At 41.1% G+C, this 23408-nt stretch overlaps 3 protein-coding genes across 5 annotated transcripts; 2 read left to right on the top strand and 1 right to left on the bottom strand.

Annotated features, from left to right (window-relative positions):
* Nucleotides 1-1708: 1708 nt before the first annotated feature.
* LOC144715315 (uncharacterized) lies at nucleotides 1709-8851 on the top strand. Of its 3 annotated transcripts, XM_078590245.1 has the most exons (5): nucleotides 1709-2198; nucleotides 2801-2911; nucleotides 2985-3190; nucleotides 5787-6377; nucleotides 6497-8612. In XM_078590245.1, exons 1-3 carry the CDS (start codon nucleotides 1961-1963, stop codon nucleotides 3008-3010), a joined length of 375 nt encoding a protein of 124 aa, XP_078446371.1. In that variant the 5' UTR covers nucleotides 1709-1960; the 3' UTR covers nucleotides 3011-3190; nucleotides 5787-6377; nucleotides 6497-8612. The 3 variants fall into 3 exon arrangements, with proteins under 3 accessions (XP_078446371.1, XP_078446373.1, XP_078446372.1); XM_078590247.1 differs by lacking the exons at nucleotides 5787-6377; nucleotides 6497-8612 and adding an exon at nucleotides 8637-8851; XM_078590246.1 differs by lacking the exon at nucleotides 5787-6377 and having other exon boundaries at nucleotides 6497-8614.
* A 3636-nt stretch (nucleotides 8852-12487) lies between these two features.
* On the bottom strand, nucleotides 12488-18333 carry LOC144714820 (3-dehydroquinate synthase, chloroplastic-like). Its single transcript, XM_078589615.1, has 7 exons — nucleotides 18120-18333; nucleotides 14973-15010; nucleotides 14495-14787; nucleotides 14250-14373; nucleotides 13937-13999; nucleotides 13222-13380; nucleotides 12488-12634 (listed from the first exon to the last, which is right to left on the bottom strand). Exons 1-7 carry the CDS (start codon nucleotides 18331-18333, stop codon nucleotides 12503-12505), a joined length of 1023 nt encoding a protein of 340 aa, XP_078445741.1. The 3' UTR covers nucleotides 12488-12502.
* A 2507-nt stretch (nucleotides 18334-20840) lies between these two features.
* Nucleotides 20841-23183, top strand: LOC144715332 (protein EARLY-RESPONSIVE TO DEHYDRATION 7, chloroplastic-like). The gene is made up of 4 exons (XM_078590273.1): nucleotides 20841-21834; nucleotides 21907-22073; nucleotides 22700-22784; nucleotides 22871-23183. Exons 1-4 carry the CDS (start codon nucleotides 20972-20974, stop codon nucleotides 23064-23066), a joined length of 1311 nt encoding a protein of 436 aa, XP_078446399.1. The 5' UTR covers nucleotides 20841-20971; the 3' UTR covers nucleotides 23067-23183.
* Nucleotides 23184-23408: the final 225 nt, after the last annotated feature.

The following is a 23408-nucleotide window of genomic DNA, read 5'->3' as shown; positions in this document are numbered from 1 at the left end:
GATAAATTAGTGATTTGGTTTCAATACATTTCAACTATTTCCATCTCCGCTGCATGGAATCGTTTCGGATCATCATTCTATCCTACAAACCTCAACACTTACCTTAGTCATCAATAGGTTGGTAATTCTTAATCTAATGAGTGAACATTCTAATGTCATTCTTAAAAAAATAACATATAACAGAAAAATGCATCAGTTATTTTTTTGAAAATTCCCAAAATGTAATCATTTATTCATACATTAAGGAGTTTAAAGTTTCCAATACTAACTCATGCATCAAAAGTTTGACAATTAATTTAATTATATAATGAGTGAACGGTTACAATATTCAATTAAGACTTACTCAATATTTCATGAATTAAGGAATTATGAAAATTATAAAAAATATGCTCAATTCCCAAGACATTACGTAAGGTTAAAATGTTAAATTATACATCTGTCATGTCACACGTCACGGTGACAGCACGGTGACGATGATGTGATGGTGACGCTAACGACATTGGTGGCTCCTTACGGTGGCGGTGACGAAATTTCTGTGAAGATGACAGGGGTCCTCAAACGGGTGCTGTGACGGGGCGGTCGTCACGGTGAGGTCTGTGAGGGATTTTTATAAACATTTAAAAAGGGCCAAAAGAAGCTTAAAAATCATTATAGTGAATTGTGCATTCATTGGGGCTGTAGTTTTTTTGGTGTGCAAGCAATAACATCGTTATAACTTACTTATTGATTTTATTGCTGCAAATTTTTTGATGTGCAATATTTTATTTAAGATGAAATTTTCAGTATTTAATATGCCGTATAAACTTGTTCTTACTTCCTTCATTTGAAGTAAAAAATAAGGTCAAACCTGTTTCAAAAAATTATATTTGGTTTTTAAAATTAAATTCCAATTCTATACCCCCAATGTGGATGAATACATTTAATTGCCCATTATTTTTTAACATATTTCAATTCCAAAGCACGTCATGTTTGACATAGAATGGCATATAAATAATTTCAAGTGATAATTAACAATTATAAATAAAAATATTGGGTGGCAATCTGAACTAAACAAAGAGGAAAAGAAGACAGTTTTATTTTATTCAGATAGTGAAACTCACAGCTCCCAATCCCTCAGTTGATGGTCCACCAAGAAAGGCCATGATTCTTGCTCCTGAACCAGCCATGCAGTTGGGACTGGCCAATTATCTTCCAAGGTTTTCCAAGGTTATATCACCATATTTCCTAAAAGACAACTATATAGTATTCTTTTAATACCTTGGTGATTAAGATGAAATACAAACCTGAACTCGTTCCACAGATCCCTGCCCTTCTCTGCTTTTTCTTCCACAGATCCCTGCCTTTGAGCAGGCTCTTTCTTCCTCAAAGCATTGACCAGGCTCTTGCATCCTCAAAGCCCTTTGCTGTCAAGAGTCTGGTGTCCACTCGTTTTGAGAGAAAGAGTAGAAAAAAAATGAATTTAAAATCTTTTATTTTCCGTCACCAGTGACAGTGACGCCATCCATTGACGGGAACGTGAGGGGGACGCCACAAGTGGTGACACGTGGCGAGATTGTGACATAATTGTTTAAATATTTGCATGATATACGTAACGAAAGTTGTACGAAAGTTCTTTAAAAGTTCTACGTCACGTATCGTCATCCATCCCGTCACGTAGTATCATGCAAATATTTAAGTAATATGATCACAGGACAACTACAGTCCGAGACATGTAACCGCCTAAGTCTTCTTCTCCGCAAGCGTATATAAAGCGAAGAACAAGGCCGAAATCGTTCAGAAACTTTGCAAATTGTTGAGAAATTGCGGTGAAGCGGTGGCAATATAGTCATCGTCTTCTCGGCAGTAGCAAGGATTTCAACGGGGATCGCTCTACCCCGAGGTAGAACAGTCCCGATCAAATCTCAATCCACCGGTCGTAGATCCGTCCGCCAATTCCAGAGCGCGGTATCCGTCGATCGAGATGAACGATTTGGTCGAGAATCTGTTTCCCGGGGTGGAGAACCCTAATTTGATCGATCCGCCGGTGGAGGAGAAGCTCGTCGTCGTCCCAGGCGCAATCCTTCATCTGATCGACCGGCAGCACAGTGTGGAGCTCGGATCGGGCGATTTCTCGATTTCTTTGGTGAACTCGAAAGCGGGCAAGAAGTTCTTCAACCTTCTGCCGGGGGAGATTGTTCTATCCGGTCTAGTTGGATTCGGTGCGTGTTCTTCCCCTTCCCCTTATTCATGTCGAATCATATTCCTTTGAAAACTCATATTTATAATCTTAAATTTCATATTTCTCTGAACAGTCGTATATCTATCTAAATATTCATTTACAATTCATATATTTATCTGGAAATTCATATTTTTATTCAAAACTCCATGTACTCATGTGGAATTCCTCCATTTCTCTGCAAATCGATTTTTTTCTTTAAAAATTCATATTGTCCTCTAAATATTCGTATTTTTCTCAAATAATTCGTATTTTTCTCAAATAATTCGTATTTTCTCAAATAATTCGTAATTTTCTAAAAGACCCATAGTTTTCTTTCTATATTCGTATATTTCTCAAAAAAATCATAATTGTCTCAAACAATTCGTATTTTTCTCTAAAAATTCGTATTTATCTTAAAATTTGTATTTTCCTTGAAAATTCATATTTGTATCTGAAAATTCATATGTTTCTCCAGAAATTCATATATTTCTCTTGCAATTTCGCATATTTAGCTGAAAATTCATAAATTTGTCTGGAAATTCATATATTTCTCTGAATATTTATACATTTATCTGAAAATTTACATTTGTGTTGGGAAAACAGATGTATTTATCTGGAAATTCAAACAGCCAAGATGGAGGATGCCCTTGAAGCCGTTAGGAAGAACGTTCTCTCCACGTCCTCTACAGTCACAACGGATCTCGTGTCCCACAAGTAATTGATCATTAAAAACATAAAATATTGATTTTTCGGAAGAAATAACCTATGCTATCTTGATTTTGTATAGGTATGGAGAAGAGGCAGGAAAATTGACGAATGAGGGGCTGCATGCGGCGGGGCATGCGATGGGGGCGGCATCCTCAGTGTTCAAGATCCAAGAGGCGCTCAACCCCGAGAACATCATCAAGCCAACTTCCATATTGAAGGTGGCAGCCAAGGCCGCCGCCCAAACCTCAAATTCCAAGGCAAAAGTCAAGCAATAATTGAGCAAAGGTCAGCGATTTAAAGTTCTAAACTCTGGTTTTTTTCCTGCTGTAAATTAAATTGTTCTAGCTTGGCTTCCTTTTTCTGGATTGAAAATTTGAAATAAGTCTCCGAGGCATTTGAATTTCCTGTATGTTTCTCTTTAGTTTGGATGGGGCTGCTTGCTGGATGGGTTGGAACGATTTTTGTCCCATCACTTAGAATGCGGCAGCTTTTCAAATACATTTTCTTTTTCCTTTTTGGGTGGGTTGGGCACCGGTTGGGATCATCGTCTGTTTTTTTTATACCTTTTTGTTCATCCCGATCCCGTATGAGATCAAGAATTGAAAACAATTTGAGTTCTGATTCTTGTGAGTTTCTCCACTTAATCTGGCGGTTATCTTTCTACTGGAGAAACTCAGTAAAGGCCTTCTCCATGAGTTTATCCACTTAATCTCTCAATTTTCTTTGTACTTTGGAACCTCTATAAAGTACACTTAATCTCTCGTTTCCCTCTCTAGAAAGGCATGTTCTAGAGAGACAGTCCCATCCATCACTCTCTCTTCCAGGAGGACCACTTTAAAGAGATAGTCTCCACCTCTACACAAAAGAAAAACACATTTGATAGAAAAACATCACTCTCAGAAGAACCCAAGGAGATGGAAAAATACCCAACCTCAAGGCTGTGAAAAGGCACTAAGGGTCTTGTCGAGTGCAACCTTGTCATAATCCCCGGTGAAAACGCAGTTCCCAAGTGGTCCTCTGAGGAGTATGAGCCAAAGAAGCCCATCAGCCACCTTCTTATCAACCTGCACAGGCCACCAAAATATAGTGAGATGATCTTGGATCTGGATTGACCGTAAAGTCAACTGGCTGCCCGAGATTAGTGTTCAGGGATTTGATCTGATCAATCCAAACTGGCAAGCCAATGCGGTCCATGAGATCGATCAACTATCTGGATCTAGCCAAGTAGATCAATCAAGCTGGCTGACAAAATCCCTGATTGGATCGTCAAATGGGGCGCATGAAATCATTCGAGGTGTTGATGAAATCCATGGTCCGACCAACAAGTTGGGATCACATGGTCAGTCATCCCCACCATGACATACAACTTTTGATAAGATCAGATCGAAAAGGTTTGATCAGATCCATGATCCTAGATCAAATTATTCTAGGGAACATATCAGCCCATGGGCACAATCAAGGTCTAGTCAATCCGATGGATTTGACTGATCAATCAGATCAACCTTTTTGATCATTAGATCGGCGCCAATCATCAAAGGCAATCTGATCTGATCATGATCAAAACGCAGAACACCAGATCAAATCCTTTGTTCCAGGATATTAAACTGGAATTCTGTTCCTCTAATTTTCTATGTCAATCTTTAAGTATGTGTTTCATATCCAACTCACCACCATGAAAGCTCTGACCTTGTCGACGGTCATCACCGCTGGTAGCATCACCGATAACCAGGAGGTCTTGAGGATGCTGATGACCCTTTTCACGATGGGACATGTCCACTGCCATCACCTGGAAAAAAATATTTGTAACTCACTACAAGTTCTCGAGAGATGATTGAGTGATTAAGATGGCATCTAGATTTGATGTCGCCTAGAAGGCTCACTTCATACCATGCAAGGAGACGAATGATGCGTTTCAAGTGGTCAATCTTTTCTTCAAAGAAATTGTATGACTTCACAGAGTGCCAGAAAGGATCACCTCAGATCGAGATTCCAAGTTTCTCCCTCACTTTTGGGTGACACTTTGGTGATAGTTTAACTTCATTTTGAAGTTTAGCTCAACATGTCACCCTCAAACAGATGGCCAAACAAAAGTTGTCAATAGAACACTGGGGAACCTTATTCAGTGTCTTTCATGGGACAAGCTAAAGCAATGGGATCTAACACTTGCACAAGCTGAGTTTGCTTACAACATCATGGTGAATTGCTCAACCAAAGAGTCCCCATTTTCAGTTGTGTATATTTATATTCGAAAGATTCTTTTGGACCTCATGCACCTACCTTTCTAGATCGAAAAAAGCTTAGCGGCACACAACATGGCGGACAACATCAAGTAGTTCCATAGCAATGTGCTTAGCGCTTGCTGCAATTTATGAAAAATCCCACAAGGCGACGAACGAGAAACAACACAAGAAGGTTTTTGTTGAAGGCGATATGGTTATAGTCTTTCTACACAAGGAGAGGTTTCCAGTTGGCAACTACAGCAAAATGAAGCCACAAAAGTATGGACCTTACAAGATTCATAAGAAAATCAATGACAATGCATATGTGATCTACCTTCCAAAACACATGGGGATCTCCAAAATATTCAATATAAGTGACATATATGAGTACTTTGCTACAGAAAAACATAACTTGGGAGAGTTGTTTTGAAGAAGAGGTGCTTGATGTAGCTCAAAAGCCCATTTTTAGGCCCATTGACAACTTGTGGCCCAAGAAAGAGTTTCTTTTAGAACTGATAAGATCTGTAGAAATATACCTAGAGCCTCTCAAAATGCTCGTACAGGATTTTCTCTAATAAGATCTTTTGACTAGATTTTCTTTGACAAGATCTTCTGGCAGGATTTTCTTTGACAAGATCTTCTGACATGATTTTATCTTACAGGAATTTCTCTGACAAGATCTTCTGACAAAATCCTCTCCCAGATTCTTCTTCTGCCAAGATCTCTGCTGTACCTTGTCAAAGCTGTATATCTTCTGTTTTGTCACATCATGAGCTTCTTGAGCCACACAAATATCTCCTCGCAGCTTCAACATGCCCCAAAATTTATAGTATATCTCTGCTCAGGCTTGTCAAGCTGCTTATCCTCTATTTTAGCTTGTCAGAATTGTTTTTCCCAATGTTTTGGCTTGTCTTGTCATGGGTACAGTTAGTAAAGACGACCCTGTACTTCTTGTGGCCTATATAAGGCCCCCATGTACTCCTGAATGAGCATTATTGAAATCTATTGTCTTGTTGAAACTGTTGTTTCTCCCCTTTGTGTGTTATCTTTGCTAGAGAGTGCTTTTGTGCTTGTGAGTTCAAGGGTTGAAGAGGCCAGTTCTGTGGATTCAGGACTTGGCTCCTTCAAGTAGAGCTAGGCTTGTGGATCCAAGTCATGTTCCTACATTGTTCGTGTACTAAGGCTGCGTCAAGATGTTTGTAGGGAGAGTCTATTGTTTTAACATCTACGCCAAAGGATGTCAAGAGGCAAAGGTGCGCAGTCACAACAAATCTCGTGTCCCACAAGTAATTGATCATGAAAAACATAAAAGATTGACTTTTTGGAAAAAATAACCAATGCCCATAATCAATTCTATCTTGATTTTGTATAGGTATGGAGAATAGGCAGGAAAATTGACGAATGAGGGGCTGCATGCGACGGGGCATGCGATGGGGCAGCATCGACAGTGTTCAAGATCCAAAAGGCATTTGAAATTGTTCTAGCTTGGCTTCCTTTTTTTGGATTTAAAATTAGAAATAAGTCTCCAAGGCATTTGAATTTCTTATATGTTTCACTTTAGTTTGGATGGGGCTGCTAGATGGGTTGGAACAGTTTTTGTCACATCCCCTAGAACTCTTCATCCCAGTTCTACAGCCTCTAGTTTGAAGGCAAAAGTCAAGGAATAATTGAGCAGATGTCAGCGCTTTGGTGATCTAAACTCTAGTTTTTTTTGGGGCTGTACATTGTGTTAGTAGATAGCCACCGCTTCCCTCGTTTAACTTTCTGTCTTTTTAATTTCTTTTATTAAACCGTATAATTTTGGTTATTGTAGAAATGCCCATATGATGGCGGATCCATCGTATTGCGTTTGCGAGACCCAATAACTATAAACCAAGTTTAAATACTGGGAAACCTTTTGAATCGTTCAGGGTTTTGAATGTTTTAGTTGAAATTGTCTCTCCCTCTCTCTTTGGCGGCTAGGGTTTGAAAAGTTGGAGAAGCTCCACAACTGCAAGATCAGCTAGAAGCTGACATTGTATCAGAGCCTCGCAAGGATCTGCATTCTTCAAGTGACCCTACATTAACTGCCAAAACATTCTTCCACCTTGTCCGAAACGTGACAGAGTAGGATTCATCTGCACGGAGAGAGAAGGATCAACCTATGGCTGACTTGGAAGATCGAGCTAGCTCCAGGACAACACAAGGAGTCAAAGAATGCCATAGTTGATTTAAGAATGTGATCGGTCAACCCATATCATTTTTCCTGGAGTCCTTAAGCAGCTATGATATGATGGACTCAACACATTACATTGTGGACAATACATTGAGCCCATTTAGAAGGTATGGATCTCTCAGATCATTTGTTTATTTCCAGGAATCCAACTGATCTAGGATGCAACGTCTGGAAATGGGAGGATGCATTGATTTGTGCATGGCTCCTACAAAGAATGGTTGAAGAAGAGTACAAAAATTTTCTTCTCCTTAAGACATCAAAAGACATATGGGATCATCCACAAAAAGGTAACTCAAGGGTAGAGACTGGGAGATTTATCACTTGGTGACCAGGGCAGCCAATCTGACTCAGGGCGAGCAAAACATAAGGTCTTATGTTAACGAGCTTCAATCTATATGGAGAGAGATTGACCACTATCATCCTATGAGGAACCCAAATTCTGAGGAGTGGCCATATGTATTGAAGGACATAATATATAAATTCCTTATGTGTCTGAATAGTGAGTATGAATCTGTGAGAAGCCAAATTCTAAACTGAGAAAAGGTGCCGGACCTCGAAGAAGCTATTCGACTTATTCGCGAAGAAGAAGAGAGATTCGGTGTGGCTTCAAAACCACTGTCGGGAGATAGTGGCACAAGTCATATGTACAAGATGGTGCCACAAAAGACTCAATCGACCCAGAACAGTCAAAAGAATCCAAAATTTCAACCAAAGGATGGATTATTCTGCAAGTACTGCAAGAGACGAAATCACAACATTCACCAATGCTAGAAGCTACATAGAAGACCGGCATGCATTGGTCAAGCAAACAATGCTACCTCCCAAGAAGAAACGAAGGAGGATTTTGAAGAAACAATCTCAGAAGATCGAAAGATCTCAAGCTACCACAGGAAGCGAACTAAGCATCCTAAAAGAAGAAGTTGAAAGGCTGAAGTGTATGCTTGACTCTACGTCTATGGTAAGATAAGGTGATCATCTAATTTCAACAGTATTTTACTCATCTCCTCTCCATGTAGACTGGATAATCAACTTAGGGGCAACATATCACATGACCCCAGGCAGGCATATTTTCACCACATACTCCTTGTGTTACACTCCAAGGAAGGTTATCACTACAGGTGGAGAGGTACTTCCGGTAACCAGAATCGGAACAGTCCACATCAATCACCTAGGGATTCTTAGAGAATTATTGCATGTGCCATGATTGCGAGCACAACTCATTTCTCCTCAACAGCTAGTGAAAGATATTAAATGTGTTATGATGTCAAATTCTGATGAGTGTCTCTTATTTGACAAGGTACTCAACCAAAGGATGGGATCTGTTAAGACGAATGGGCTTATTCAAGTGAAAGATAATCCTAGAGATGCTCTGATGGTGGGGAACTCCAAGCCTACACCAAAAGGGAGCATAATCGCAGAACTTGGGAAGTTTAAAGAAGTCAAACTTTTGTATTCTAGAACTGGACATCTGTCTTTTGATGTTTTGGAAAGGATGTTTCCTGTTTGTGTAAAAACCAGTGGTTTATCAAACTTTTTTTGTGATGCATGTTAGTTTGGAAAACATAAGCGAGCTTCTTTTTCTAGCAGTAGTGAAAGGAGGCATCATCCGTTTGATATGATTCATAGTGATATTTGCGAACTGTGCAGAACTCAATCTATTACTGGGAAGATCTGGTTTCTTATTCTCATTTATGACTACTATAATGACATGGGTACACTTATTTAAATATTAGTCTGAAGTATCCAAGATTATTCAAGATGTTTGCACATTGATAAAGAATCAGTATTCTATCACTATTAAGAAATTTCGATCTGACAATGCCAAAGATTATTTTAACAAATCATTGACCACCTATTTCAGTGATCAGGGCATAATTCATGAGTCTTCTTGTGTAAATACTCCTCAGCAAGATGGGATTGCAGATCGAAAAAATTGGGCATGTTATTGCCACTACCAGGGCATTACTTTACCAAGGCTAGGTTCCACGTCAATTGTAGGGAGATGCCATTCTTACATCTATATATTTGATTAATCGATTTCCATCCAGAAAACTAGAATATCAAAGCCCCCTTGAATTGATGTCGAAGTATTTTCCAGAGGTCAAGATAAGTTCATCCATTCAACTAAGAGTCTTTGGATGTACAACTTTTGTTCATGTTCATAGCCCTGGCAGCAAGCTCACTCCAAGATCAATTAAGTGTGTATTTTTGGGATACTCACCTACCCAGAAAGGTTACAAATGCTAGAGTCCAACTTTGAGGAAGTTCTTCATCTCTAGAGATGTGATCTTCAATGAAGACAATATGTACTACAGCCTATCAAGCAACAACAATGAAGCGGAGTTGGGTCATTGTCCAGATTCTTACAACAAAGGGTAATGAAAAAGAAGATGACTACAACATGAGATCTACATCAGGTCATTAGATCCAATGGCAGAATAAAACTCAAGCATGAGGACAAGGTTCTGGTCAAACTATTTCTGAAGATGATAATTTAGAGAGTTCTCCTTCACATATTTCATAGCCTAGAGGAGGAGCAGAAAGTCCCATTGTTGATGAGGAGATATAGGTCAAACAAGGATTACAAGATGAAGATCTGGGCTAGCCAATTTCCCTAAGAAAAGGGAAGCGAACATGCACTCAATATGGCAGGTATCCCCTATTGCATGTTGTTAACTCTGAAAGAGTCGCTTGTGCATTCCTTATTAATGTTGACAAAGAAGATATGCCAATTAATGTGGAAGAGGCAATGAAGATACCAAGGTGGAGAGAAGCAATGGAAGTAAAAATGAAAGCATTACAAAAGAATAACACATGGGAGGTAGTGACTATGCCAAGCAACCAGAAGATAGTAAGCTGTAGATGGGTATATAGCATCATATATAATTCAGATGGCTCAATTGAGCGCTATAAGGCTAAACACTATAAGAATTCTCATAGAAGTGGATGCAAAGTTGGGATGATAGGTGCACCAAGATGATGTTAAAATTGTGTTTCTACATAGTAATCTTGAAGAAGAGGTATAAATGGACTTACCCTCAGGATATAATTGTGAACAAGGGGGACAGAAGGTGTGCCGACTGAAGAAAGCTCTATATGGGTTTAAAATATCACCCAGAGCCTGGTTTGGAAGCTTCTCTACGACTATGAAAGAAATGGGTTATAGGAAAAGTAATTGGGATCATACACTGTCTGTGAAGCATTCCACCTCGGGAGGAATTGTAGTCCTCTTGGTGTATGTTGATGATATCATAATTTCAGGTGATAATTATGAAGAGATCCAGAACCTGAGCAGCCAGCTGAGCAAGCTTTTTGATGTTAAATCTCTTGGCCAATGATGGTATTTTTTGGGAATTGAAATTGCTTATTTTGATGAAGGAATTTTTATTTCATAGAGGAAATATACATTAGATCTTTTATATGAGACAAGGATGGCTGAGTGCAAACCTTCAGGGACTCCAATTGATCCAAACAATAAGCTTGGTACTTGTGAATGCGGCACATAGAATCCTGTCATATTTGAAAGGGACAGCTGGACAAGGCCTACTATTTAAAGAAGGGGAAGATACGTCTCTAGAAATGTACACCGATGTAGACTATGGAGGATCAATACAAGATAGAAGATTGTCATCAGGATATTCTTCCTTTATTAGAGGAAGCCTTACCACATGGAGAAGTAAGATCCAAGATGTTGTGTCAACATCGAGCTTTGAGATTGAACTCATTCTATTAGCCAAAGGAATATGCGAAGAACTTTAGATAAGAGGAGCCCTAGAAGACCTGAGAGCTTACCAAGAAATATCAATTATACTTCACCGCGACAACAAGTCAGCTATCGATATTGCACATAATCCTGTTCAACATGATTGTACGAAGCATGTCGAGATCAATAGACATTTCATACGAGAGAAAATTGATGAAGACATAATCAAGATAAATTATGTCCAGTCAGCAGATCAGGCAGCTGACATTTTTACCAAAGACATTCTTACCTAAATTGATGAAGACATTTTTACCTGGAAGCATATTTCAAAGGCTTAGAGGTAAGCGGCATGAAGAATATATACCTCCCAGCTTTAGGGGGGGCGTAAGCAGACAGCCACCACTTCCCTTGTTTAACTTTCTTCTTTTTACTCTCTTTTATTAAACCCCATAAGTCTGGTTATGGTAGAAAATGCCCTTATGATGGCGGATCCATTGTATTGGGTATGCGATACCCAATAAGTGTAAACCCAGTTTAAATATTGGGAAACCTTTTGAATCATTAAGGGTTTTTTGAATGTTTTGGTTGAAACTGTCTGTCCCTCCCTCTCTCTTTCTCTGGCAGCAAGGGTTTAAGCAAGTGGAGAAGCTCCACGACTACAAGATCAGCTAGAAGCTGCCAAATTGAATTGCTCCAGCTTGGCTTCCTTTTTGGATTGAAAATTAGAAAAAAGTATCCAAGGCATTTGCATTTCCTGTATGTTTTAAGTTAGCTTGGATGGGGTTGCTGGATGGTTTGGAACAGTTTTAGTCCCATCTCGTAGACTTGTCCAGCCCAGGAACAATCATGCTGGGAAACAAGTGCACCCTTGGCATCCCGATTCTGTATGACATCAGGAATGGAAAACAATAGGAGTTATGATTCTTAAAAGTTTCAAAATTTGAGTAAAAAAAGCATAAAAAGAAATTTAATCTATTTCATCATGTGACTATCTCTTGTCCTGAAACAAAAACACTGTCCCAAACTTCCAGCAAGTGAATTTCCCTCCGTGTCAAAGGGTTAGGGCTCATTTTTTTCGCCTCTAGAATCTACATAGAGAGACAAAATCTTACCTGAATTGCTCGATTATTTTTCTCCTGTAGAATTTCAATAACGGCCATCTCTAGCGAGAGCTTGTCTTGCCCGGAATCACTCAATTCCCTCTTTTAGAGTCCCTATAAAGACCAGCTCTTCTGAGTTTCTCCACTTAATCTCTCGATTTTATTTCTATTGAAGAACCTCTCTAAAATACCTTTTCTAGGGAGAGATCGTCTCCCATTAATCTCTCATTTTCCTTCTCTTACAGGTCTCTAAAAAGACATGTTCTACATAGATAGTCTCCACCTCTACATAAAAAAAAACACATTTAACAAAAAACAGCACTCTCAAAAGAACCCGAGGAGATGGAAAAATACCCAAACTCAAGGCTGGGAAAAGGCACGAAGGGTCTCGTCGAGTGCAACCTTGTCATAATCCCCGGTGAAAATGCAGTTCCCAAGTGGTCCTCTGAGGAGGATGAGCCGAAGAAGCCCATCAGCCACCTTCTTGTCAACCTGCTCAGGCCACCACCAAACCTTTGAAAATCTACCGAGATGATCTTGGATAGGGATTGACACCAATATCAATGATTAGTGTGTTCAGCGATTTGATCTGATTGATCTAAACTAGCAATCCAATGCAGTCTTTGATCTGGCCAACCTGCAGTGGGTTTGGTCTGCAATAAGGCCCATGAGATAGATCAGCTATCTTGGTCTAGCCATGTAGATAAATCGAGGAGGCTGATGAAATCAGTGACTAGATTGTCCAATTCGGTTGTGTGATCGGCAATCCCCATCAAGACAGTCAATTTTCTAGACAGTTAGATCATATCAAAAATATTTTATCTTCGATTGAATTACAATAGGGATCAGATCAGCCCATGGGCACAATCAACATCCAGTCAATCAGATGGATCTGAATAATTGATTCAATCAACCTTTTCAATCATTAGCTCAGCTCTGACCATCGAAGCTATCCGATCCAGTCATGATCAAATTGCAGAACACCAGCTCATATCCTTTGTTCCAAGATATTAATCTGGAGTTATGTTCCTCTAATTTCCTGTGACAATCTTTAACTATGTGTTTCATATCCAACTCACCGCCATGAAAGCTCTGAACATGTCAACAGTCATCAACTCTGGTGGCTTCAGCGATAATCGGGCTGCCTTGAGGATGTTGATCACCCTTTTAATGGGGGTTTCATCCACCCATCCTAGTCGATGGGACATGTCCACTGCCATCACTTGGGAAAAAAACATCTAGAACTCACTGCAAGTTATACATTGTTACACCTAGAGAGAGTAAGAGAGATGATTGAGTGATAAAAATGTCATCTAGATGTGATTGAGTAATAGAGATGATTGCGAAGATGAATCAACGATGAAAGGTTACAAAGTATATAATTTTTTTTTGAATTTTTGAACTGTGATCACATGCCCATGCTGTGTCACCAACGAGGACTTCCCAAGCGGTCACCCATCCTAGTACTGCTCTCGCCCAAGCACGTTGAACATTAAAGTTCTAATGGGATCTGGTACACTAGTGTGCTGATACTAGTGTGTCACGAAGTAAATAATGTCAGATAGTTATAGTTAAGATATTGCTTAAAGCACAGACACAGAGAGAAAGAGGATGGGCGTAGTAGACTGGCTGAGAATCATTGCAGATGAGTATGGCCAGGATACTACTTCACCCCAACGGAGTGGGAGAGAGAGAGAGATGGGAACCTTGGGCTGATTTGTAGGGAGAGAAATAGAGATTTAGAGGAGAGAGAGAGAGACAGAGAGAGAGAGAGATAGAGAGATAAGCAATTACAATGCCAGCAGCAACTGCCTTGCCATGAAGCCACTCTCCATAGCCTAATCCTGTTTCTATAGCCTTAGACTAATCCTGTTTCTATAGCCTGCACAAGCAATGTAAGGCGGCAAAAGATCACTAATCAAGTGATTAAACAAGAACAGCCAATCTAATTCACATCATAGTAATATCAGAGGAATACTGAAGATTGAAAGTCAAGGCATTTTGGGTTAAAAATCGCCAAAGGTAGCATGTTTTATGAATATTCAAAACAAATAAATTCCTTTGGTCAAATTATCCAGACTATCTTAGAGAGTCAAGAAAGACTTACATGACCAAACGTATGACCCAAGTTCAAGGTAGCTCGTAGCCCACTTTCTTTCTCATCCATGGATACAACCTCAGCCTTGTTCTCGCATGATCTCTTGATAGCGTATACCAGCGCATCCGGGTCCCTGCACCAAAACCCAATTGACCCACATCAATTTCAATGCCAAAGAACATTTTTTTCCTTAATATATTTATGGATTAAGGAACTAAAAGATAGATTTATGGATTAAAGAGCAGTTTCAATACCGGGTAAGCAGCTTCTGCATGTTCTTTTCCTGCCATTCGAAGAACTCGGCGTCTCGAATGAGGCCGTACTTGACTACTTCAGCAATCCCCGAAGCCAATTCTCTGTCTGGCAGCGTGTTCAAAGTGTCAGTGTCAATAAGAACACTCTGCGGTTGGTAGAACGCCCCAATCAAGTTCTTTCCCAAAGGATGATTAATTCCAGTCTTCCCTCCAACGGAAGAATCAACCTGTTCCAAGCAATCGATCTTCCATTTCACTATTTTTCTTGAATTGAAAACAAAATTGATTACAGTTCATGGAATTCAGATCCCCTGTTCCAGGCAATCGATCTTCCATCTTACCATTTTTTTTAATTGAAAACAAATCAGCTCGAGTGCATGGAATTCAGATCACCTGTTCCAGGCAATTGATATTCCATTTCACCAAATTTCTTAATTTGAAAATAAAATACGATTACAGTTCATGAAATTCAGATCACCTGCTTTAGGCAATCAATCTTCGATTTCAACGGTTTTCCTAAATTTAAAAGAAAATTTGGTTTCAGTTCATGAAATTCAGATCACCTGTTCCAGGCAATCGATCTTTTATTTTGCCAATTTTCTTAACTTGGAAAGAAAATCTGGTTTCAGTTCATGAAATTCAGATCGCAACTTCTTTGTAGATACCTTGTCACCTAAGAACATATTTAATGTTACCCTACGGGTGTAATTAGACATCTAGTCAATGTACCTCTAGGCTAAGTAGTTGCATATTGGTCAGCCGAACTATTTGAATTTGATATATAACATGTGAATTAATGAATAGCTGATCATTTAGATCCAACCGATAGGTTGAGCCTCTAACAAGTTAGGCAACAAGTTACATTGCATGTTCTAGAGCACAATGGAAGCATGCTACCAACATATGTAACTTATCCATCAACTGTTATCGTACATACAAAATCCCTTAATCCACATAGCACTCTTCGAATAACTTTGGATATGGTTAATTTTCAAACCTAATTGGCCATCCATGATTTTATCTTTACCATACAACCAACTCCATAGATACCTTATTATATTTGAAACTCTGTGATTTGGAGTCCCAAAATCAGAGAGCTCTAATTAAAAGTCAAAACAAGACAGTATGTCGACAATATGTGTTTGGTGTATTAGGCTTGAGGATCAAATTTAAAAATGGGTCGTGAACTAAACTGATTAATTTTAGGCAGAATACTATCTAGGGATCCATCATTACCAATTTAGTAAATCCTATCTCCAAAAAGCACCCACCATCCCTCATTGGTTTCTCCACAAAAATGGTCACTTAATAAACAATTGAGGAGGAGAAGGCAATGCTCTTCTACTCAGATATTTGTTGTCCTTATAGGTTTTTCTATGAATAATAACGTATAATATACACGTTTATATATGAGTAATCAACGTAGTATTATCTCATCATATTTCATTCATTACTAAAATTGTATATGTTAGTGTTGGTGTTTTACACATTTAAATTAGTGAAATAATACATGGTATCTTGATTTTGTAAAACATAGTAATTATTAATTTATATTAATGTAAGTTAATGCAAGATAATGGAATAAAAACATTGTATATGAAAATATAGCAAAAAATAATCTGGAGTATTCCTTGAGACATTTTGATTTTCTTTGATTTTAGAATTTTAGGTGATTTCTTGATTCTTATGGTGGATATTATGTGGCCGTCAAGTCAATCATACCGCCATGTTTCATTAAAGTTCATTAAAAGAAGAGTGAATTCATTATTATTCTTGTGTGATGTTTATAATGAAGTCCATGAATACATACAACAACCTAACCAATGATGATGAGATCATAATACAGTGATCACAAGCCTTTAAATGCATATTCTAAATATTCATATTTGATGGATAGTTGAGATGGACATCAAAAAATCCAGAATAACACGATACGAAATTACTTATAAGTTGATTATGACTAATCTTGTGGTCGTAAGTGGTGGATACACTAAGAATATATGGTAGGTGTTGTTTAGAGAAAGAGTTCACTGCATTGATATGTAGGAACCACTAAATGGTATAATACCTATAGGTCAATCGGGTTTATTCATATTATGGTTGTTAAGTGATTTGTGGACCTGAGATACCAAGGGCATGTGGTGGATAGATGCCTATGTTTCGACTACAGCTTATAAATCTCTAATCATGTGATTCAAATAAAGTCTTATATCGTATGCCGTAGGATGCACATAAAGATGATTGAGCAGTCAAGACAAGATTATCTGCCCTTTGTATTAAAAGAGATTGATGCAAGAAAGATGATGCAAACATGTGTTCGTTCTTCTGGATAGAGTGACGTCGTGGTCATATAGTGGGGAACGGCCTAAGATGATGCTTCCTACTTTCATAGAATGTACATCACAAAGGACGCTCTCATCGTAGGAGCTCACCTTTAACGTGATCCGGTATTGACGTTTCACAACAAGGATGAAGCATTGGAGTTGGGTGGGGTATGGCCACCAACCTTAGTTGGGCGACCATCGCGTCGGAGATGACATTGATGCAACTACTACTATCCACAATCAACTTGCATACCTTGTCGTTGATCTTGGCATAGGTATAGAAGATCGAGGTGTGAAGGGTCTCATCAGCCATAGGGTCGGTCCGCTGCACTACAAGTGTAGGTCATGTCGATGAGGCGGCACGAGGCGTTGGCCGTGTTCGACTCATGGCAGGGTGATCTATTGCGATATTAGCCATATGTCAGCTAGTGGGTTGGGGAGCTGGGGGTGGAGTCGATCTAGGTTCAGTGATCTGAATGTATCCGACTCGTCTGTTAGGTTCTTCATACTCTTGTGCAAACTCCTAGTCTACACGATACTCATCTTCGTGTAGGGGCTCCATCTCGCCCATCCGGTATGGTCGACGTCTCCAACGTCGATGAATAGTGCCGATGATGGGCATTGAATGGCTTGGTGCCCTTTCCCTTGGAACTTAAAACACGTGATATGTGCTTGGTTCACAGTAACGCTACGGGCCGTGGTGTTGGTCTTGATGGCTTGAGCAGGTGGTGCTGATCCCACTGAAGTGGTGGGGGCGTTTCCTTGCCATCCGGCATTCTATGAAGTCCGAGAGGATGCGTACGGAGTAGTTCGAGTGGGTGTGGCTCAATGTGGAGCTGGGGTAGCATGAATAATGATCTCCTCTCCTAGGTGCTCTAGGTGCTCAATGATGTGGTAGACTTCATCAACTTTGGCAGAATTACACTTAAGCGCCGTGCTGCGCAGGGTCGGCCAAAGCCCTTGAGCAAACATGCCGATGATGATTCGCAGGTCCTGCATGAACCGGCATCGCATCTGGTATCCCTCAAAGGCCTCTATATATTCCGTCATGGACTGTCGACAATGTCATAGGTCAAGCCATGAGAGGAATAATGTCATTTGGTACTGTTGGGGTACATACTTGCTCAGCTTTTAAGCCATCTTGGTCCATGACGTGATGGGTCGTCCTTGTCTTTCAGCTGCGACACGCTCGTTCTCTCAAAAAATCTTAGCCTGTCTGCTAAGTCTCGTCTCCGCATATTCGACCCACAAGTCGTTGTCCATGCGGTACCATAAAAAAATAGGAGTTCATGCTCGACTACCAGTCAATGAACTCCTTCGACTTCCTTGACTCTTCGAAGACGGCAATGTCAGCTCATGCGCTCTTCTGGATCCTGGCACGATGCTCCTCTCGTCGATGTTTGTAGTCATCTGGGCGCCGCTCGGGTACAGGGTATCCTTCATATCTCGGTTCAGCGTGTCATTGGGGTGGGATCGGGCACCGTTCGTGGTCAACCCATCATCGTGGTTGACCATCGTATGGGGCGCGGTTATCAGGCGTCATGCACGTCGGGTATATAGGAGCCTCATCGGGTTCATCGTACCGTCGATCATAGGGCTAGACGTAGTCATCTCAGCGGGTCGGTAGGTCAGTCTCATACCCATGGTCATAGTCGCCTGGTGGGTATCATCCATCTTGGACACGGACTTCGTGTGGGTCACGTGAAGGATATCGGTCGTGGTACTCGTAGTCTTCAATGGGCATACGTGGTCGCTCTAGGAGACGCGCGACCCTCGTTGGTCACGAGCTAATTTTAGCGCCACAGGCTCAGACGCGATGACGGTTACCGGAGGTATCACGGGTCATGCTAGGAGCTGCTCCACGCGTTTGGCGACGGCGGTTAGGGTGCAAATATACGCTCTGCGTTCTTTGTTCAAGTCCTACCGGGGTCGATACTGCTGTTGCGCACTCCCTCATCCACATCTTGCTCCTCGGCCACGCGCGGAGGGAGCTCGGGGTGTAGGATCATCCATGTGATCCTTAGCGTGTGAGCAACGATTCATCGTCACTATCTCCTCGACATCTCTAGTGTAGGTTGTACCTAATGACCGTGAGGCACTGTGGTGGGATTGAGCTCGTCCATAGTGTCCACAATCGTGGCCGCGTGGGCCGAGTGATCCATCGGCACCCCTATCGATGGGTGCAATTAGTCCAATCTCTAAAGGATTTGGTGATGTGCCACCTTCGGGCGTGATGGGACGAGGCTCTAAGACTCATATAGGACTGACTCTTTCAAGCGCCAACAAGTCATCTCGTCGCGGGGAAGTCGAACCTTCCGGGGGCATCCTTCTACTCAATCGCATCTAGACAACCATGGCCAATTCCTTGGGAGGGTACCTAGATGGTTTTTAAAAATGAATGAATGCAGATATTATGATGCGAGGGTACAGAGTCGTATTGTGGGCATCCACAACCTGGCTCTGTTACCAAGATGATGTCGAACGTTGTCAACGATGTCGTCTGATGGTTGATTCACTGAGGAGATGTAACTACGTGAAATGCAAATGAGCTAGGTAGAGTGTATGTGCAGGTCTAACTTGTGGGGTTTGCCGAGTTTTGTGATATGGGCCGGGCGATTGATGACAATGGCAGTGACCTTCTGACCCACGTCGCAGTGATGACGATGATTATGGCGCCAAACAGAGTAATTCCGTAGGGGCTTGCACGTAACAGATGGGCTCGATCTGTACTTGGGAATTCGCTCAAATCGTAGTTTTCTCGATAATTTTCTCTCCTCTATCTAACTCGAGCGCGGTGGAGAGCAGCCGAAGGTATACTGAAGACGGTAATGTAAGTGACGAGCAGATGGGAACGACGTACCTCGTCGGTGGTGGCGTTCGTCATTGGCGTCTTCGTTGGCACGTGGACGGATACGGGCTGGCGCGGTGTAGGCGTGCCGGGAGGTAGCACTGTGGCTCGATAGCTGGCGATGATGCAATGATGGAGCGAAATACCAGAAAGCGAAGGAGACAAAGAGGCAGAGATGAGGACTCATAATGACAATGCAGATCAAGCGTCGACGAATCACAGCAAGCGCGACCAAAAGGTGGTTCAGCCCGAGAGGAGAGAAGCAGCAGCGTGCGTGGTTGGCGACGCAGGGCGCTAGGGCAGCACGATACGTACACAGCAGCACAGGTGTGCACAGGGTGGGTTGTGCAGGTGCGTGAGTGCAGAGTTTGCAGTAGGTGAGCGGCAGGGGACCGAGACAATGGTAGGGGAGAAGCCAAGGCGGTGATGACCAAGGGCAAGCAAGGCACGACAGGGCATTGTCACGAGCGGAAGCAGTCATGGCGATGTATCAGTTGGGATTATTGAATAATTTTTGGTCTTATTGTTCTGCCTTGTTATGGCTTTTGAAAATGATTAACAGAAATATTATTTGAAAAAGGTTGCCATAATGACATAATATATTCTAATGCCGTAATGACCAACAATTGACTAATGAATATCTGACCTTTAAATCTGTGGGGAGATGTGGACCATGATGAACCCTCAATTAAGAATACATCATTTAAGGCTTTTGGTTTATGGCGAGTTAGGGTTGAATCCACAAGAAGCAAGCATTGAATAAGTGAGTTTTAGTTTAATATTTAATTTATGATTTAAATATAATTTAAGAAGATCAAACTAGTGAAAATTAATTTTAATGCCTCGATAAGTAACATATAATAAAAATGCATCAGTTTTTTTTTTTTGAAAATTCCCGAAACGTAATTGTTTACTCACAGTAATTTCGATTTTTAAAGTTTCCAATACTACATTATGCACCAAAACTTTGACAATTAACGTAACGTAAATAATGAGTGAACGGTTGTAATATAATATTTACTCATTCACGAGTTAAGAATTTTGGAAAAATTCGAAATTATGTTCAATTCCTAATATAATTAATTAACAAGTATATAATGTTTTATATCAACTCACTCGGCAATATGCCAATGACTTAGAGAACTAGTATCGGAGGCTTAAGTGCCGACAATCGGAGACACGTAACTGCCGCGGAGGCTTAAGCGCCAAGTTTTCTTCTTCGCAAGCGTATATAAAACGAAGAACAAGGCGGAAATCGTTCAGAAATTGCGCAAATTGTTCAGAAATTGCGGTTGAGCGGTGGCGATGGAGTCGTCTTCTCGGCATGAACAAGGATTTCAACGGGGATCGCTCTACCCCGAGGTAGAACAGTCGCGATCAGATCTCAATCCACCGGTCGTAGATCCGTCCGCCAATTCCAGAGCGCGGTATCCGTCGATCGAGATGAACGATTTTGTCGAGAATCTGTTTCCCGGGGTGGAGAACCCTAATTTGATCGATCCGCCGGTGGAGGAGAAGCTCGTCGTCGTCCCAGGCGCAATCCTTCATCTGATCGACCGGCAGCACAGTGTGGAGCTCGGATCGGGCGATTTCTCGATTTCGAGGCTTGTGCAAGGGGAAAACGTCATCGCCGTGATCGCACGCGTCGGCGACGTCGTCCAGTGGCCGCTGGCCAAGGACGAGGCCGCCGTGCGCCTCGACCACTCCCACTACTTCTTCTCCCTCCATGTTTTGGAGGAATCGCTTCAGTACGGGCTCACCTTCGCGTCCAAGGGCCAGGAATCTCTCCTCGAGACGCTGGACGGGGTCCTCGCCCATTACACGAGCTTCTCGTTTCAGAAGGTTGAGACGAAGGCCGAGGTCTTGGACGAGTCCTTGACGAAGGAGACCTCCCCGGGGGAGGTGACCGCGCCGGGGCCGAAGAAGGAGACGATCGAGCGGCTCTCGTCCGCGTACTGGACGACGCTGGCGCCGAACGTGGAGGACTACAGCGGGGCCGTGCCCAAGGCCATTGCCAGAGGATCTGGGCAACTCATCAAAGGGATTTTGTGGTGCGGAGAGGTGACGGTGGATAGATTGAACAAGGGGAACGAGGTTCTGAAGAGTAGATTGTCGCCCAATTCCAAGCCGGCTGAGATTAGCGAGCAGGCTTTGCGCCGGATGAAGAGGTTTGCTTCTTGTTTTTTGATTTGTTTCTTCGTTGTTTGTGTTTCTGATGGGTGATTCTGGTGATTGGGCAGGGTGAAGAAGGTGACGAAGATGTCTGAGAAGGTGGCCGGTGGGGTGCTCTCTGGGGCGTTGAAGGTGTCTGGTTTCTTCACGAGTTCTTTGGTGAACTCGAAAGCGGGCAAGAAGTTCTTCAACCTTCTGCCGGGGGAGATTGTTCTTGCCAGTCTAGATGGATTCAGTGCGTGTTCTTCCCCCTCCTTATTCATGTTGAATCATATTCGTCTGAAAAATCAGATATTATCTTAAATTTCATAAATTTCTGTAAAAAATCGTATATTTATCTAAATATTCATTTACAATTCATATATTTATCTGGAAATTCATGTTTTTATTTAAGAATCCATATACTCATCTGGAATTCCTATTTTTCTCTGCAAATTCATATTTTTCTTCGAAAATTCATATTTTCTCTAAAAAATCATATTTGTCTCTAAAAATTCATATTTTTCTCTGAAATTTTTTAATTTTCTCTAAAAATTCTTATTTTCCAAAAAAAATTCGTATTTTTCAAAAAAATCATATTTTTCTCTAAAAATTCATATGTTTCTCAAAACATTCGTATTTTTCAAAAAAAATTCATATTTTTCTCTGAAAATTCATATTTTTATCTGAAAATTCTTATGTTTCTCCGGAAATTCGTATTTCTATTCGAAATTCATATAGTGCTCTGGCATTTCGTATATTTAGCTGAAAATTCATAAATTTACCTGGAAATTCATATATTTCTCTAAATATTCTTGACACTTATGTGAAAATTCATATTTGTATTGGGAAACTCATATATTGATCTGGGAATTCAAACAGCCAAGGTGGGGGATGCAGTTGAAGCGGTTGGGAAGAACGTTCTCTCCACGTCTTCTACAGTCACAACGGAACTCGTGTCCCACAAGTAATTAATCATGAAAATCATAAAATATTGATTTTTTGAGAGAAATAACCAATGCCCACGATCAATTTTATCTTGGTTTTGGATAGGTATGGAGAAGAGGCAGGAAAATTGACGAATGAGGGGCTGCATGCGACAGGGCATGCGATGGGGGCGGCATGGGCAGTGTTCAAGATCCGACAGGCGCTCAACCCCAAGAACTCCATCAAGCCGACTTCGATAGTGAAGTCGGCAGCCAAGGCCGCCGCTGCCGCCTCTAATTCCAAGGCAAAAGTCAAGCAATAATTGAGCAGAGGTCAGCTCTAAACTCTGGTTTCTTTCGGGCTGTAAATTGAATTGTTCTAGCTTGGCTTCCTTTTCTGGATTGAAAATTAGAAAAAAGTCTCCAAGGCATTTGAATTTCCTGTATGTTTCATTTTATTTTGGATGGGGCTGCTGGATGGTTTGGAACGGTTTTTGTCCCATCCCGTAGAATTGTTCAGCCCAGGAACCGTCATGTTGGAAAACGGGTGCACCCCTGGCATCCTGATTCCGTTTGACATCAGGAATGGAAAACAATAGGAATTCTGATCCATAGAAGTTTCAAAATTTCAGTAAAAAAATCATAAAATGAAAATTTAGTATATT

The sequence above is a fragment of the Wolffia australiana genome, chromosome 18 (genome assembly GCF_029677425.1).
Source record: "Wolffia australiana isolate 7733 chromosome 18, ASM2967742v1".
Taxonomy (NCBI): domain Eukaryota; kingdom Viridiplantae; phylum Streptophyta; class Magnoliopsida; order Alismatales; family Araceae; genus Wolffia; species Wolffia australiana.
This window is presented reverse-complemented; position numbering and strand designations above follow the sequence as displayed.

What these genes read in the sequence shown, in the direction of transcription:
- LOC144715332 (XM_078590273.1), top strand. Translation starts at nt 20,972, where the DNA reads ATGGAGTCGTCTTCTCGGCATGAACAAGGATTTCAACGGGGATCGCTC. An exon ending in TGCCAGTCTAGATGGATTCA is followed by an intron (nt 22,074 to 22,699) that starts GTGCGTGTTCTT and finishes GAATTCAAACAG; the next exon opens with CCAAGGTGGGGGATGCAGTT. An exon ending in ACGGAACTCGTGTCCCACAA is followed by an intron (nt 22,785 to 22,870) that starts GTAATTAATCAT and finishes GGTTTTGGATAG; the next exon opens with GTATGGAGAAGAGGCAGGAA.
- LOC144715315 (XM_078590247.1), top strand. Translation starts at nt 1,961, where the DNA reads ATGAACGATTTGGTCGAGAATCTGTTTCCCGGGGTGGAGAACCCTAAT. An exon ending in ATCCGGTCTAGTTGGATTCG is followed by an intron (nt 2,199 to 2,800) that starts GTGCGTGTTCTT and finishes TTGGGAAAACAG; the next exon opens with ATGTATTTATCTGGAAATTC. An exon ending in ACGGATCTCGTGTCCCACAA is followed by an intron (nt 2,912 to 2,984) that starts GTAATTGATCAT and finishes GATTTTGTATAG; the next exon opens with GTATGGAGAAGAGGCAGGAA.
- LOC144714820 (XM_078589615.1), bottom strand. Translation starts at nt 18,333, where the DNA reads ATGGTCAACCACGATGATGGGTTGACCACGAACGGTGCCCGATCCCAC. An exon ending in AGATTGATTGCCTAAAGCAG is followed by an intron (nt 14,788 to 14,972) that starts GTGATCTGAATT and finishes TGAATTCCATGA; the next exon opens with ACTGTAATCAATTTTGTTTT. An exon ending in TGTTCAGAGCTTTCATGGCG is followed by an intron (nt 12,635 to 13,221) that starts GTGAGTTGGATA and finishes TGGCCTGAGCAG; the next exon opens with GTTGACAAGAAGGTGGCTGA.